The 15,930-nt window shown below is 38.3% G+C and overlaps 1 protein-coding gene across 1 annotated transcript in view; it reads right to left on the bottom strand.

Annotated features, from left to right (window-relative positions):
* Positions 1–14,274, bottom strand: part of KIAA1549L (KIAA1549 like) — a 1,927,305-nt gene extending 1,913,031 nt beyond the window's left edge. The window contains exon 1 of the mRNA XM_044059234.1: positions 13,715–14,274. Within this exon, the coding sequence (XP_043915169.1) occupies positions 13,715–13,931 (217 nt within the window). The 5' untranslated portion in view covers positions 13,932–14,274. The remainder of the gene's footprint in view (positions 1–13,714) is intronic.
* Between the last annotated feature and the right edge of the window lie 1,656 nt (positions 14,275–15,930).

Raw genomic sequence — 15,930 nt, forward strand, 5'->3', positions numbered from 1 at the left:
CGTTTACCCTTGCTGAATCTCAGTACACTTACTCTTGGCAGTGGGTCTCTTCTGGTTCTTATGGAATATAAGTATTCTGTAAAGATTGATGATTTGTCATGGCTTTGTCCACTAAGGCAACGTGCAACTAAATGTTTATTTTTAGCTATGTACCTCATGGTTTAAATGTTGCTAAAACATGTTACAAAAGGAAACTTTACTTCCCAGTAAAATGCATTACATTTCAGTAAAGTAAAACTTAATGGGAGAAGGAGCTAACTGATGTATTGGACCATGAAGTGCTTCCCCAACTAGTCCAGTTTGTCCCAGAAAAGCTACCATTTCAGATGTGGTTTAGTCAAGCTGGAGAGGCTGTGCGATCTTTAAGTAAAGGCACCATAGCTAACAGTGATCATGCCACTGTGTGGTTTAGAATGACAGAAGAGTAAGAACAGAAAGATAAAGATGATGGTACGGGGATTTAGGGGATTGTATTGGTGGAAGAGATGTTCAAAGTTGAGTTAGGGGACTGAGAACAAAATGGAGTAAACAAGCCAGCGGAAATGGTCAGAGGTGAAAGACAGAAGGCTACAGACAAGGTATTGAGGAAGAGCCAAAAAGAGGACAAATGCCAGTGTGCCTACACAGGTGGATTAGGCTAAAAATTAGGACAAACAAAAAGTCATATGAGCGGTGGAAGGGAGTGTGCTGAAAAGTGGAGAAGACACAGCACAAAGAGATAAACAGAAAGACAGCAAAGGTAATGAAATCAACAGAGGCACAAGCTAAAAGGGAGTTGGTGAAAGAGGTGAAGAGGAGGAATAAGGACATCTTTAGATATTTAGCAGAAATAAGGAGAGGTAAGGAATACCTGGCCTGGTTGAGTAAATATGGGTAGGGGCGGGCTAATATTGGGAAAAAGTAGGGTACTGAATGAATATTTTGCTCCAATTTTTACAAATTAAAAGAAAGAAAGAAAGAAAGAAAGAAAGAAAGAAAGAAGATAGGGCTGAGTGGAGAAAGTAATGCACAAACACCAGGAAAGAGTCATTGAGGACAACTGTCTTCCTTCCCTAAGCACAGGGACCAAATGAACTGCTTCGCAGGGTCCTCAAGACTTTGTCTAAGCTGTGTGAAGATCCTCTGTTGGAGGTTTGTATACCACTGTCATTATTACCTGTGCCTGAAATATTTGTATGTATGTATGTACATATGTATGTATATATATGTCCAGGCTATTGTAGAAGTGCCCGAGGGCTGGAAAGCACCAGGCATGGTCCCCTTATACAACAGGGAGTAGGAAACCTCCAGGAAACTACAAGCCCACTAGCCTAACTAACCTGGCAGGAGAAAAAACATTGAGAGAAACCTGAGGGAAAGATTAGTAATTTTCCTAGAAAACAACAGTCTCCATGTTATCAACCAATGTGAATTAATGGCCAGTAACAGCTGTCAATCAAAACTGATCCAGTCGTATGACTGGGTTACAGCAGAACTTGCCAGGAGACTGCTGGTACACTTTAGCTTTAGCAAGGGCTTTGACTTCAACTTGAATGGGTGGCCAGTAGGAAAATTGGATAGATGTATATAGGATCAAGACTAAAGAACTGCATTACTGCATGACTGAACAATAGAAAACAGATAGCTGTAGTAGAAGGGATAATGTTAAATAAAAGGAATGTAACTAGTGATACATCTGGGATTGGCCTTTGTTCCAGTCTTTGGTCCAGTACACTTCAAGGTTTCATTTCAGACATATCTGAAGTAACACAGAGTAAGATCATCCTCTTCTATGATGATACAAAGCTAGCTGTAGCAGTAGAGGATGGAAGGAAGAATTTAGAGAAGACTTAGAAAGTCAGACCAAGTGCACAGAAGGATAGCATTTGAGGTTCAGTGCATAAGTCTGGGGGTTGGGGGTTTCCATAATGGTTAAGGTGTTTACCTCACAAACACAAGATGCAGGGTTTGATTTTGACCTTGGGTTATTGGCTAGGCATAAAATGGACCACTAGGACAGCTAACCTATTAGCTCTCTATAAACCTATAAGAGTACAAAGAACTGAACTTGTAATATGGCAAGGTTGTTGTGATATGTCAGTAGGGGATTGTAGCTGAGGGGCATAGAGAACAAAAAGGATCAGAGGGTGATGAGAACACCTGGACTAGATCAACAGGAGCAAAACAAGAAGGCAGTGATAACAGCAAACAGAATACTTGGGTGTATCCTCAGCAAAATAAACTTCAAAAGTAAAGAAGCAAAGCTGCTACTCTACCAGGCTGCACAGAGGCCCCACAATGAGTACTCTGTGCAGTTCTGGATGTCATACATGGAGAAGCACATCAGGATGCAGGAAGAAGTCCAGAGAAAAGACTCCAGAATGGTGGGTAAGAAGGAGAAGAATGGATATGACCAAAAACTAGAAGAGTTTAACAGAAACCTAAAGAGATGGGGGGGGGGGCATTATATGGATGCACAATACAATGCCAGAGAAGTGTAAAGCTGTTGTCCTGAAATATTTTTTTTTTTTTACAGAGACAGTAGTGGACCTGTGAAATGGAATACCAGAATGGTTGGTGGAGGGAATCAAACTAGGTGTTCAAGGGAGTATGGAACAAGTGGAAAATGACTCACTCATAAGATAAATATAGAGTAGAGGCAGAATACTGAATACACTTAAAAGGCAGAATAAACTGGCTCATTATCTCATTTTGCCATCAGGTAAATGGTACGGAGTGCAGCAAGTTCAACACATATGGATCGAGTGCAGCTACCAAAACCAAAACTGAAATGGCACAATTTTTTTATCATCATTAAGTGTCAAAACGTATTTGAGACATTTTAATTTTAAGAGCTACCCCAGTGAAAAATTAATCTAAACATAAATTAAATGAAAGTACATGTTTCCTTTAATTTAATAATAAACTTGTCTCCGTGCTCAAAAACTGGCAAATGATTTTCTATAATGAGCCGCTCCAGGGTCACGCAAAGTACACTTGAGTGACATTGTGCGAATGCATTGTCATCTTTGGATGCATGTATTTCCCATGGACATCCCAGTGAGTCACATCAGCACATCAAGATCAAACAGGAATGGACTATGAGTTAGGCAGCATCACTATCTAAAAGGTTCTACTTCAAAACATCTAATTCCCACAACATCAAATCTCAAAACACTGAAACCATAACATCAAAAACCAACACACTGAAACCATAACATCAAAAACCCAACACACCGAAACCATAACAAAAAAATCCCAACACACCGAAACCATAACATCAAAAACCCAACACACCGAAACCATAACATCGAAAATCCAACACATTGAAACCATAACATCAAAAACCCAACACACTGAAACCATAACATCGAAAACCCAACACACCGAAACCATAACATCGAAAACCCAACACACTGAAACCATAACATCGAAAACCCAACACACCGAAACCATAACATCGAAAACCCAACACACTGAAACCATAACATCAAAAACCCAACACACTGAAACCATAACATCGAAAACCCAACACACTGAAACCATAATATCAAAAACCCAACACACCAAAACCATAACATGAAAAACCCAACAAAGTGAAACCATAACATCAAAAACCCAACACACCGAAACCATAACATCAAAAACCCAACACACCGAAACCATAACATCGAAAATGTAACACACTGAAACCATAACATCAAAAACACAACACACCGAAACCATAACATCGAAAACCCAACCCACTGAAACCATAACATCGAAAACCCAATACACCAAAACCATAACATCAAAAACCCAACACACTGAAACCATAACATCAAAAACCCAATACACCGAAACCATAACATCGAAAACCCAACACACCGAAACCATAACATCAAAAACCCAATACACCGAAACCATAACATCAAAAACCCAACACACTGAAAACTCACAACATGAAAAACTCAGAACACTGAAACTTTGCATCACAACATCAAAAATTGCAAAGCACATGTAAAGAACATACCCTCCATCTATAATACCACCAAACTAACAAACAAACTTTTTACTACATTTCTGCAGGGGGCAAGCCCCCCTGCACCCCCATACCCCCTGTAAATTAAATATACTGACTCCAAGATAGCACTATAGTGGAAAAAAGTTAATTTCCCTACCCCACTGTATTGTGATCACTACACAGAATGTATATATAATGTCTAACTCGCTTACCTGTATAGCCTAAAAACAAGTACAGATTGGCAAAATAAATACTATATAAATAGAATAAATTCCTACACTATATAAATAATAACTATATACATAAAAACTACGTCTTATAGTGATACCACAAGATTAACAGATCAAACTATAACAGTTACATGTTTGATGATACATAACTTGATGTTATATATTTTCAGTGTTAAGAAATTCGATGTTATGAGTTTTCAGTGTTTTGGGTTTTCGATGTTATGGTCTCAGTGTTTTGACTTTCGATGTTATGAGAATTAGATGTTTTGAAGGTGAACCATTTGAAAAAGGTTAAAAAAGTAAGTCATTTCTGTTTGGAATAAGTCTTCATATAAGGGCAATGCAGTATGGCAATCAGCAATAATCTATACCCATGGGGACTCACATTTGATCACTGAGACTATACCCTTGTGACCAAGTAAGCCCCACCACTATGAACAAAATATGACTTATCCACTACCTGCCAACAGTGCACTGCAGCACTATCTCTCTCCCCTCTTCTTTACTCCCCTTAGCTCTCCAACACTCCAAACCACACTTTTTTGTTTCAAGTATTGCATGTTGTTTATGAACAAGGGAGACTTGGGCCAATTACTAATTTTACTGAAAATATTGAATTACAATGGATTTTTAGGTTAGCTGCTCATAAGCAGTATGGTTTAAATGACTTTATTTCTATTAAACCGGTCTTAAAATTGAAACGGCTCAAGAAATGGCCCATTAATCGTTGTTTTTTGTAACACTATACCTTTCCATATTTTGGAGGGAATTTTAAAATTTTAACTGTTGTTTATTATATAAAACTAAGGTTGTATGTGATTTTCTTTGTCTGATGAAGCAGTTTGTTGAACCGTGAAAGGGTTTACATGTGGAATAAAGGATTGTGATTTTTACATTGTGGTTGGAGTGTAATCCTTCTCTGCTTCTGCTCAGATTTATGGAACCAGCGATGTACACTGATCTTGGACAGTGTAAAAGGGATGGGTGCTGTTCTATTTTTACTGTCAGCAAGTCGGAAAGAGTTGAACAGTGTTGTTTTTTTTTCCTAATTATATTTAATTCACTAGCTGATGGAGAGTCCTGCTAAGTGCTCTGCTTCTGAGTTATTTAAACAGGTTTCTTTTTTATTCATTTTTTTATTTATTTGGTTAAAAGTAAATAACACTTTTTATTTAACAAACTAAACAGAAACTTATAGAAGCAGTTAAACTGTGCAGGGGCTACATAAAAAAGTGGCACTTTTGTACTGATTTCTCAACATCTATTATTATGCATGGAAGTTTCATATAGCCATTCAGAACTTTTTATAATAATAAGGGTGGTAACACTGTGCATGTACTTACTGACAACCGTTTCTTCTCCTTGAGAATTGTAAATTCTGAATAAGTTTTGGATAAGTTAGTGAACTAATTATGCTAGTGGTTAATTGGTGAAATGGGCTGGCAATGAAACTGGTTTAAAACAGGTCCAGAAGCCATAACAGTCACATACAAGGGACAAAAAAAGACTGGGAGTGTTATGCAAATGTTTAATTTAGTAGATGTACAGCTGAAGAAAACTCTCAGCCCTTGGTTTTACATTCCTTATGTCCTCTGGTCAACCTTGTAGTATATTGGACGAGAAGGTAATTCCTACTGGAAAAGGAATGAAAGGAGATGCGAAGGCTAAGAACAGAACTGATGGCCTTTTCATATTAGCTGTTTGTCAACATCACTCTTGCCTTATAAGGGGAACTTTTAAGTCATTGCTTGTGGAGGTTTAGTGCTGCAAAGTGATCATAACTAACAGAACAGGATAATGGGTTGAAAAGATGACTTTCTACAGTTCCATCTAGGGGCTACAGTCTCATTTATGCTGTTCTGGGGGATCTTGAAAGCTTTTCTAAGGGATATTCAAGGGATATAAATGGAGGAATACAAAGAGGAATGGGATCATCTTTAAGCATTGGCTTTGTATCCTTACTCTTAACTACCATAAAACCATTAGGCATCCTTTAGCATAAAACTGCAGATAAAAAAGACCACAGTTTATCTGGCTATCCTTGGAAAAGGCTAGACTACAGCAGTGATGCTGAAAGCTATAATACTGAGCCTGCAGAACTATAGACAGCCACATGATGATAGCTGAACTACAGACAGTTACATGATAGTTCAGTCACATGGCAATATGGTGACATAATACTACATAACTGCAGAGAGCTGTTTTTTCCTTTAAGTAGAATGCTGAGACCACAGTACCGATTCCTTCCCAGGAAGCTACTAGCAAAATAATTTGGGAACATGTTCAGAGATAGTTTAGAGGAGAAAGGTAGTATCCTCATTGGGGGAAGTCAACTGGTATGCAGACTGCCTCAGCTTTCTTCAAAACAGGCAATTTCCCAGAAGGAAAGATGGAGGAGGTATTTCAGAGGTTGTTAGAAGGGAAGGTAGCATCTTAGAAGAAGTCTACAAATTCATAATAAAGGATATCCCCTCTGCTTCTGATGTGATATAACCAGACATCCTCAGGTGACAGAATGTCAGGTAAGTTAAATTAAGCCATTAGTGTCCTTTCACCAAAGACCAGTAAGGACTGAAAGCTCCTCAGAATTAAAGGTTTATGACATTATTGAATTGTGACCTGAAACTATAGTCCTAGATAATAGCAAAGTACCTCAGTACCTTGATAGCACAATGGTTAGGGTCACTTGGGGGAGGTTCATCAAGGGCCAAAGCAGGCATGAGGTGATCTGTACCCTATTACAGGTTATACAGATTGTAATTATGTCTGTAAGAGATGCTGAGATTCTGTTCCTCATCAATAATGGAGTATTTGAGTCCTTATCCAGGAAAAACCTGCAAGGGTTCCTACTGAGTTTTGATATGGAGCCTTTGCTGAGGAGCTGATGAAAGGTGACCGAGTCTAATGAAAGCATGAGATGCTAAAAACTGTACCCTTACCCTTAACTCATCCAATCAAAACATGAGATACTAAACCTTTACCCTTAACTCGTCCAATCAAAACATGACATGCTAAAACCTTTACCCTTACCCTTAGCTCGTCCAATCAAACCATGAGATGCTAAAACCTTTACCCTTACCCATAACTTGTCCAATCAAAACATGAGATGCTAAAACCTTTACCCTTACCCTTAACTGGTCCAATCAAAACATGAGGTACTAAAACCAGTACCCTTACCCTTAACTCTAATTAAAAGGGACATTGTACAAGGCCATCCCTACCCCACAGTAGTTTTTCATTAAGTGCGGTCAGGTTCCCCAGCTGGACACTGTGGTGTCCATTCCCAGAATTCTGAGCTATGTGATCACTGTGGTGTCCCTTCCCAGAAGCCTGAGTTATGTGGGCACTGTGGTGTCCCTCCCATATCTCTGAGTTATGCAACTAGATGGTCCTTGCAGAGTGCATTTATACTGCATTGCTGTCCCTCTTGGATTCATGCAGAATTTTGAAAAGGTGTCAGGCTTATTTTGAATGTTTTGTCTGACACTTAATGAATCTTAATTGCCTTTTTCCGCCCCATTGTCACCCCCTGTGTCACACATCCTAATAGGCTTTTTGCTGCCCAACTCGACAAAGCAAACCTTGTCAGCTACTGCTAAGGTCTTATTTGAAAACATGGTATTGATGACTCTCCCTTAAGCTTTCTCTCCAAGTCTCTACGGACTGCATACCTATTACACACTCTTCCTTATGTTTTACACAACTGCAGCAGCTGGTTTGTCAATTTCCTGTGGCTGAGAAAACAGCCCAAATGCAGAAAATACATGCTATGTCCAGTTAAGGAATGGGGGAGATGGGAGTCCATTCATCAGAAAATATTAGGCTGCTTTTTCATATCAGTGCAAACTTGTGGTACAGGACCAGATGCAAACAGCAGCAGAAAGACAGATCATAAGGTACATGCTACTGAATGTTAAGCTAAAAAAAATCTTTTAACACATTTTACTAATTCATTGGGGGTTGTCTGAAGGAACGGTGAGGGAAATCCCTTTTAGGAGGTCCAGTCCAGTGTGGATAGCAGGGAACCTTACTAAATGAGCTAGAGTTTATTGGCAAGAGCATAGCTAGAAATCAACAATGTACACATGGTACGTGCTTTTTAAAAAATAATTTTTTTTTGTGTTATAAGATGAACTAAAATTTAAATTAAAAAATCTCTACCATATTTACAGTTGTTTTATTTTATCAAGTTATTCACTTATAAAATTACGTTTATTCAAAATGCCTGAGTGTACATGTATATACTTTTTAACTTAAGACTGTCGTTTCAGGAATTTCTGTTTTTCTGCAGTAATGAGAAGGCACAAGGTTGGTGTACAAGTTAGTATACAAATCTAGAAATATTGTTTACCCTTCTATTTACAAGGCATTAGCTTTAATGGAGATAGAAAGTCGTGTTTTGGATTCTATTATCTGGTTGTGACAGTGATATAAGCTGCTTGACAGTATTTCTTAACACTTCCTAAGGATACACCATGGTATGGAGCAGCTAATGAAAGCTCAGTGTAATGGTAAAATACAAGGCGAGGAAGTCCCAGATGGGAAAAGATAATGATTCCTTAGGATGAGGTGCAAAGACTGACAGACATCATGTGCAGGAATGTCAGCCAACTCCACAAGGCATAGTTTGTGCCCTTAGTAGTGAAAGAAAAGGGTAAATACTGAGTGTCCAAATATGAAGGCTCCCTAACACCAAGGTGGTTTCCCTGTTCCAATGCTTGCTCATGAAGGAAACACAGGAACTCATCTCTACTGCTACTGCTTGCTAGCAGTGTGTGGAATTTTCAGCATAGCAGTTGCCACCTGATTTGGTCATACTAGACAGAGGGTGAGGTTTGGTAGGAGTTTGTGGATCTGAATAGTAATTTCTTGGTGAAAGTAGTTACTCTGGACCCACAGCTAATACTGTTTTTTGTAGGGCCACTAAAGAACACTTTAAGCAACAGAGAACAGGGATTTGATGTATTCAAGTCTCAAGAGAAGTCAAGGAGAATATTTTTACCATTTGAAGGTTGCTGTTCCCTGTACTACTAAAACTTAAAGTTTGGGGCCAGTGCTCCACAAGTTAAGGGAGCAATATCCCTATGTACAGAACTGAAAATGGAGGGAAGAGGAACCAGAAAATTAACACTTTCTCTCCTTTTTTGCAGTTTACCTCATGAAAGTACCTATGAAATAAATTTGATCTACAGAGTATGATTTTTTTATCACAAAGATCATTACAAAGCTGAGAAATTGCAGTATGACACCCAATACTGTGAATCACAACATTTCAAAAATTACACTGCAATACAAAGACTTATACAAGCATATAACCCTTCCAGACCGCTAAGAGCTTAACAAAAACAATTACTAACCATAACCAAACTACAGAACGTTACCAACAGAAATCAGAACTGAGGACAACACTACAGCCTTTACACAATATCTTAAGATCCTCTTAACAACTAACAAAAAACAGCCCTTGTCTATAGTGACAAACAATGTAAAAAACAATAAAACAATCAATATAAAATCAATTATATTTACAATACATATGCAGTTATCACTAATTTAGTCTTCTAAATCATAAAAATTCCCACTATTACCCCCTTATCCAACTTCTAGCTAAAGTCTAATCAATCCATTCAACTCCCCTAAATGTTCAACCCATATCTAGTTAACTCTAACCAACTTACTTAACTCCCCTGACTTGGCAAACCATATCTAGCTAAACTCTAATCAACTTACTCATCTCCCTTAACTCTTCAAACATATATAGCTAAACCTTATTCAACTCCCCTAACTGTGCAAACTATATCTAGCAAAACTCTTATCAACTTATTCAACTAACCCAATTATGCACACCATCTCTCCTAACACCCTCCCACTTATATTCTCATAACCTTCTCCTATGATTCTCTCTTTCTTCTACAACTAATTATACTGTTCTCTACCCAACAAAATCATGCATCAAGTTACTCCATAATTGAGAAGGAAAACTGCAAACCATGCAAAAATGCTTAAGTCAACCTCAGCCTAGTGTATTAAACTGATTAATGAATATAACCACAGCTAATGTGATAAACTGTATAATTCTGCTTTGTTAATCTATGTATTCTCTTCAAAAGAACTGTACATGCTACTCCTTAAAATGTATATAAAATTATGTTTAATATTGTTTATTACTATTATGTGTTTATTATTGAGTTTTACTGCTTCAAAATATATTGTACTTTCTACTAAGTTTTCACTCTTTTTGAGTTTTTCTACTGGAATCACCATTGAATAGGGGGCTTTGAAACGGTTCAGTTAACCTACTCCTCTTAACAAAGGGAAATAAGCAAATGAATGAATGAATGAAGAACCCCAGGAGTATTACTTAAGAGGTAAGGCTAATGGGGTTGACTATGTTTGACATTGTGAACCAGCGGTAAAGAAACAGATGCTAAAGAATCACTGTAAATATGTAAACAGATGGTGAGTCACTGATGCACTTTAGATAAAAATTATCTGATGGGCAAACCCATTCAGTAGGACCAAGAATGTACACAGTTGTAAAATAAGGTAGCCATTAGCATACTATACCTTAGATTTCGTCTCCAATGTGCTTTCACTAACCAAGGCATCTTAGTTACTGGCACAGACCAGCAAAACAAATCTGTAAGCATTTGAATGCATGAGGGATACCTAAAATGGTGGATGAGAACCACCAGGAAATGCCACATAGATTGAAAGGGCAGTTCATGTCTGCAGTGAGCTTGTTAAAGAACCATAGTTTTTTTTCTTACTTTGTTGATCTGTACAGAGTATAAGCATGCAAGTTACCTAACCACTATATTTACTTATGTTATTAGATAACCTTATACAGGTACAAATGACTCCCTTGATACACATCAGGGACAATCATGGTGCTGTAGAAAACAAATTTTCTAGTACAGTAATAACATACACAGCATTCGAAGTCATACAGCAAACAAGCAACAACCATAAGTAAACCTGCACTGTTGAAGCCACAAACAGCATGGGCATATCAGGGTAACTACAACCTAGAAAAACAAACAATGATATTACAGGTAAGGTTACATTCTAAGCATTACCCAAACCTAAAACAGCATCTCAGAGTTAATTTAGCTAAACTGCCACATGGTGGTGGCTTAATGAATTTTCAAATATGAGAGCTTCACAGGAAAATAATCATTAGGCTTCCAAGAACATGGATTAAACGACAGAGCAGACCATTCATGTACACTACTTATATGTATTCTAAGGAAAAGAAATACTGTGCCAAGTACTGTTAATGCCAAATCCCTTGTTTCTGAATTCTACATGAATCAGTATCTCTCAAAGTAATGTCAGAAATACATATGTTATCTTACAAGGGACTCAGGCTCTGTGACTGCTCTGTAATCGTGTTCTGAATCTACATAAATTACTGTCCATCATGTGTAACCTCACCAGTGCACACAGGTCAGCTCTTGGTAACAGCACACAGCACCCAAGCATCGAGCGGCTGTATCAACAAAGCCAATGATTAAGTCCAGGAATATTTTTAACATAAAATACCTTTTACTCTTTATCTTTTTATTCACAGTCTCATTCCTATATTATTGATCCTGATCACCTCTGAACAAGGCTGCTTTTTCCCCAACATAAAGTTAGATAGCATTAGAAGAGAGACTCTAAAGGAAGTACAGAAATGTCCTGAGACACTAAAGGAAGTACAGAAATGTCCTGACACATCGAGATTTCTACTGATATGCTTCAACGTTGAGATTGATATGAAAATTAAATATACACCACACATGACTGCTGATAACTGTCACACATGTTCCTCCCCCTTCTCTTTCCCCTTAACATACTCAAGACAAATATTCCTTACATATAGAAGGACAATGTTCCTAAAATGCATTCTTCAAGCATTAACTTCAATATACACCACACTTATGATGTGCTTATATGGATAACTGGCTAAATGGAGTTCTAAATCCACCATGGAGGGAGCTGCTTTTCCTCCAGAATTCCATATATTTGCCTCCACATTCCACTGTGATACTCTTCATTCGTATTACTCAGGAGTTTTCCCAATTAACAGTGCTGCTTGTTATTGATCTATTGATTCTTTAACATTAATTAATGACACAAGATACACCCAATGCATGTAACAGTGAGTACACAGTTGCCCTCTCACAGTACCAGTAAAGGCCTCTAAGGTTTTTCATGAAGTGTTGCACCTTAATCCTGCCCAGCCTGTTGTGTTTTCTTACCTAATGTTTGCATGCACACAAGTACATATGACTGCCCTCCCCCAGTCTTGGGTGAGGTATATCATATTTTGTTAATGCACACCTGTTCCATCTTTCTCACTGTTACCTATCACATCTGTTGTCTCCTCATGGGGGGTCTTCACTAAGAAGCTCCACATTTACCCCCCTGCCATTCTTACATCAGTGCAATTGTGCACATGCCTCTGTTTTCCCTGCCAGCATCACTATACAACTACAACGCTGCAGCCCTGCATACAAACTATAAACCACTGTGGCCTCACCAACCATACACCAGTGTATGCTTATTACCAATCATGAAGTACTGCAGAATGTTTTTTTTTTTTTTTTTGCAGGTTGTTGAGCTGGCCAGTGTATTTGTTCTCCCATCAGTACTCTCAGTACTATCATTTGCATTTCTGGATGTCTTCATGCCTGACCTTGCTACCATCAGCAGAAAGATAAATCCACATTATTTTGTGTGTATATATGTGTGTGTGTGTGTTTCTACATAGGACAGCTACTGATCTATACATAATGTGTTCAATATACAACACAAATACATAGCATGAGTTTTTTTTTTTTAGGCTAGTCTGATCTACAGTCAGCCTTGCTCACTAGGCACTGTGTACTCTGGAAATGTTTATTGGTTGCAGCTATGCAACTGCATTCTGAACTGAGATTCATACAATTACATCACCATCATGGAGAAGTGCAAAACATAAGGAAAGCATGTTTCACATAATGTCAGATAGTAGCTAAAACGGGTATCATAAGCAGATGCCTCCTGCATGCATGTCAACAAAGGCCATACACATCTGTTCGCTCTCAGATGTTTTTTTAACTGCAGCTGCAGAACGGTCGTTGCTACATCACAGCAATTTAGCTGCAGGATTGTGAAATAGATGACTTTAAGAAAGCACACTCTATGCATCATAAGCGTTTAATTTCGCGACAAATAAAATAAAAAAGCTCAAATATTGATACGGAATTGATCGATTACGGCTGTGCAATGCCATCAACTAAGAATGTTATCCTGCTATTTCAGAAGATTTACTACTCTGGAGAGCTGAATGCCGTACATCCGCAATAAAGTTAAATCACACTTCTTAGACAGTGCCAGGATCAAGCCTGTTGTGCAGGTGTGCATATGTGCATGTGTGTTATGTCATTTTTACAATATATTTTTTTATCTGTTACTTAAACATATAACATGTAGCCTCCAAACGTATAAAATGGCCAGGAGAAAATGCTCTTACCGGTGATGGCCAGTACAGGTTGCAGAAATACCAAGATCACGCCAATGGATAAGACATTCCTCCTGGGGGTTACAGGTATCCCAACCGCTCTTTGTCGTGGACATCCTCTGCCTTCCTTTACACCTGCCAAGACCCGAGCTACAACTCCTTTGCTACCTATTAAGGCCAACAATTTCGATTTGGAAAACCCAAGATCGATCCATGTATTAGAAGCCATTTAGCAGGTTCAGACATGTACGTTGCAGGTTACGTACAGTATCCACAAAAAATCAGATCATCCCAACATAAGATTGCCTAGGTTGAGTAGCATGGCTTATACCTGCAGTTATATGTATTCATTAATAATACGTACAATTCGCTATGCAATGGCGATGCCAAGTAATAAAACAGTGCTCCATTGCACTGGTATTAATGCTCATCATGCATGCTTCGTCCTTTTTATTAATGAATGCTGGTGCAGGGAGACGAGGTGCAGTTAGGCAGCGTCTCCCGTTGCTCTGGGATTCCAATGATACATTGTAGTGGAACAGCAGAACCTCAGGAAAAAAAATCACGTAGCCAGTCAGGTGAGTCACTAAACGGGCAAAAGCAGCTAAGATACTGCTAACAGCACGGTGCGCCCTCTGCTGGATAGCATTTTTTATGCACACACCCCCGCAGAGATGCTCAAAGTTCTGGCAGGTGCTCAGGTGCAAAATGAATACAAGATTACAAGGTGCAAACATCATGTCCTACTCAGAACGCCTTAAAGTCCTATCTCTATAGTCTGTTTCCTACAGACTGTTCAGAGGTGATTATGCCTGGTATACAAGGCATCACTAGGTTTGCCTTGATAGACCTTTGCATTCTGCAAAACAAATAGCATTATAATCTTTCAATCATAAATAGAATTTGTCGGAGGGACAGGTACCTGTCTCAGGGAATTCTCCTTCTCTGGAGTAAGCTACCCAAGTGCCAATCCATGTGAAACACCTCCCTTCCCTTACCTTATTCAAATGTAACTTGGTCCACTGGATGGGAAATCAGAAATTCACCACTAGTCTGGCACCTGTGTTTATAATGGCTAGAGGCAGCCTGTAAATTCATACCCTAGCTGACATACACCCCTATAATCAACCTCTAAGGCACAAAATCCTGTGAGATTCTTTAGGATGCAGTGGTCATCGGCCTAGTATACACCTATGAACCTATCTGGAAGTGATGAACTGTTTCAATGGACCACTCCTGCCACAGCTTGAAAAATTACTAAAATATATACATATAATCTTAAAATGTTATGTATGTATTTATTTATTTATTTGACATTTGTTTACTTGGAAGGTCAGACTGGACATGGAGTCCATTTTCAGTGAAGGCGTGGGGAGAAAAGCTCGACACTACAGACAGAACATTAACTTAACATTTTACATCATAGTGGATTTGTGCAATAACAATACTAATATAACAATAACACAACAGCGCAAAAAAATAAAAATGACAGTAAATAAATGACAAGGGACTATAAAAGCTACAAATGTGATATAAATCAAGAATAAACTAAATGAACTAATAACTAAATATCAATATAAGAAGCAGATAGAAAATGAAAAGAAATATAAATATGCCTGCAAAGATTTTACCTGTGTCCAAAGTTGTACATGCTTGCCACACAGACAGTTGTCTTTTAAAGGACTTTCCCTGCAGGAATTTTTGCCGGTGTATTACATAAAGCACATAAATGTGTGGACATTATGAGGAAACAGCAGACTATCCAGGGATGTTGAGAGGTGCCTCCGAACCCCTGGAAGGTCCTTTATTTCCAGATAAAGTCCACCCTGGATAGTATCATTGTACTTGCCTCAGTATTTTTTTTTTTTTTTGCTGGCTTCTTAATGTATGTTTTTGCCCTACAAAAACATATAAATCTAAATTCATTACCTAAAAGGTACAAACAGGCTTCCTTCCTTAATATGAATTTTAGAAGCATATGCAACAAAACACCATATATATACGCAGACATTGCTGAACTCCCCACAGATATATTAGTCACTGTAGAAACTTGGCTAAAACTTAGTATAAATGATGACAAAATTCTCCTAACAGACTACAGCATTCTAAGAATGGATAGAAAAACAAAAAAGACTGGACAGGTAGCCATTTTATACAGAAATACCCTTTAAATGACTCCCCATCCAAACCTAATTTCCCCAATTGAACAACACAGAAATACTCTTCTC

This window comes from Protopterus annectens, chromosome 17.part0 (genome assembly GCF_019279795.1).
Source record: "Protopterus annectens isolate FY-2018-M chromosome 17.part0, PAN1.0, whole genome shotgun sequence".
NCBI lineage: Eukaryota > Metazoa > Chordata > Ceratodontiformes > Protopteridae > Protopterus > Protopterus annectens.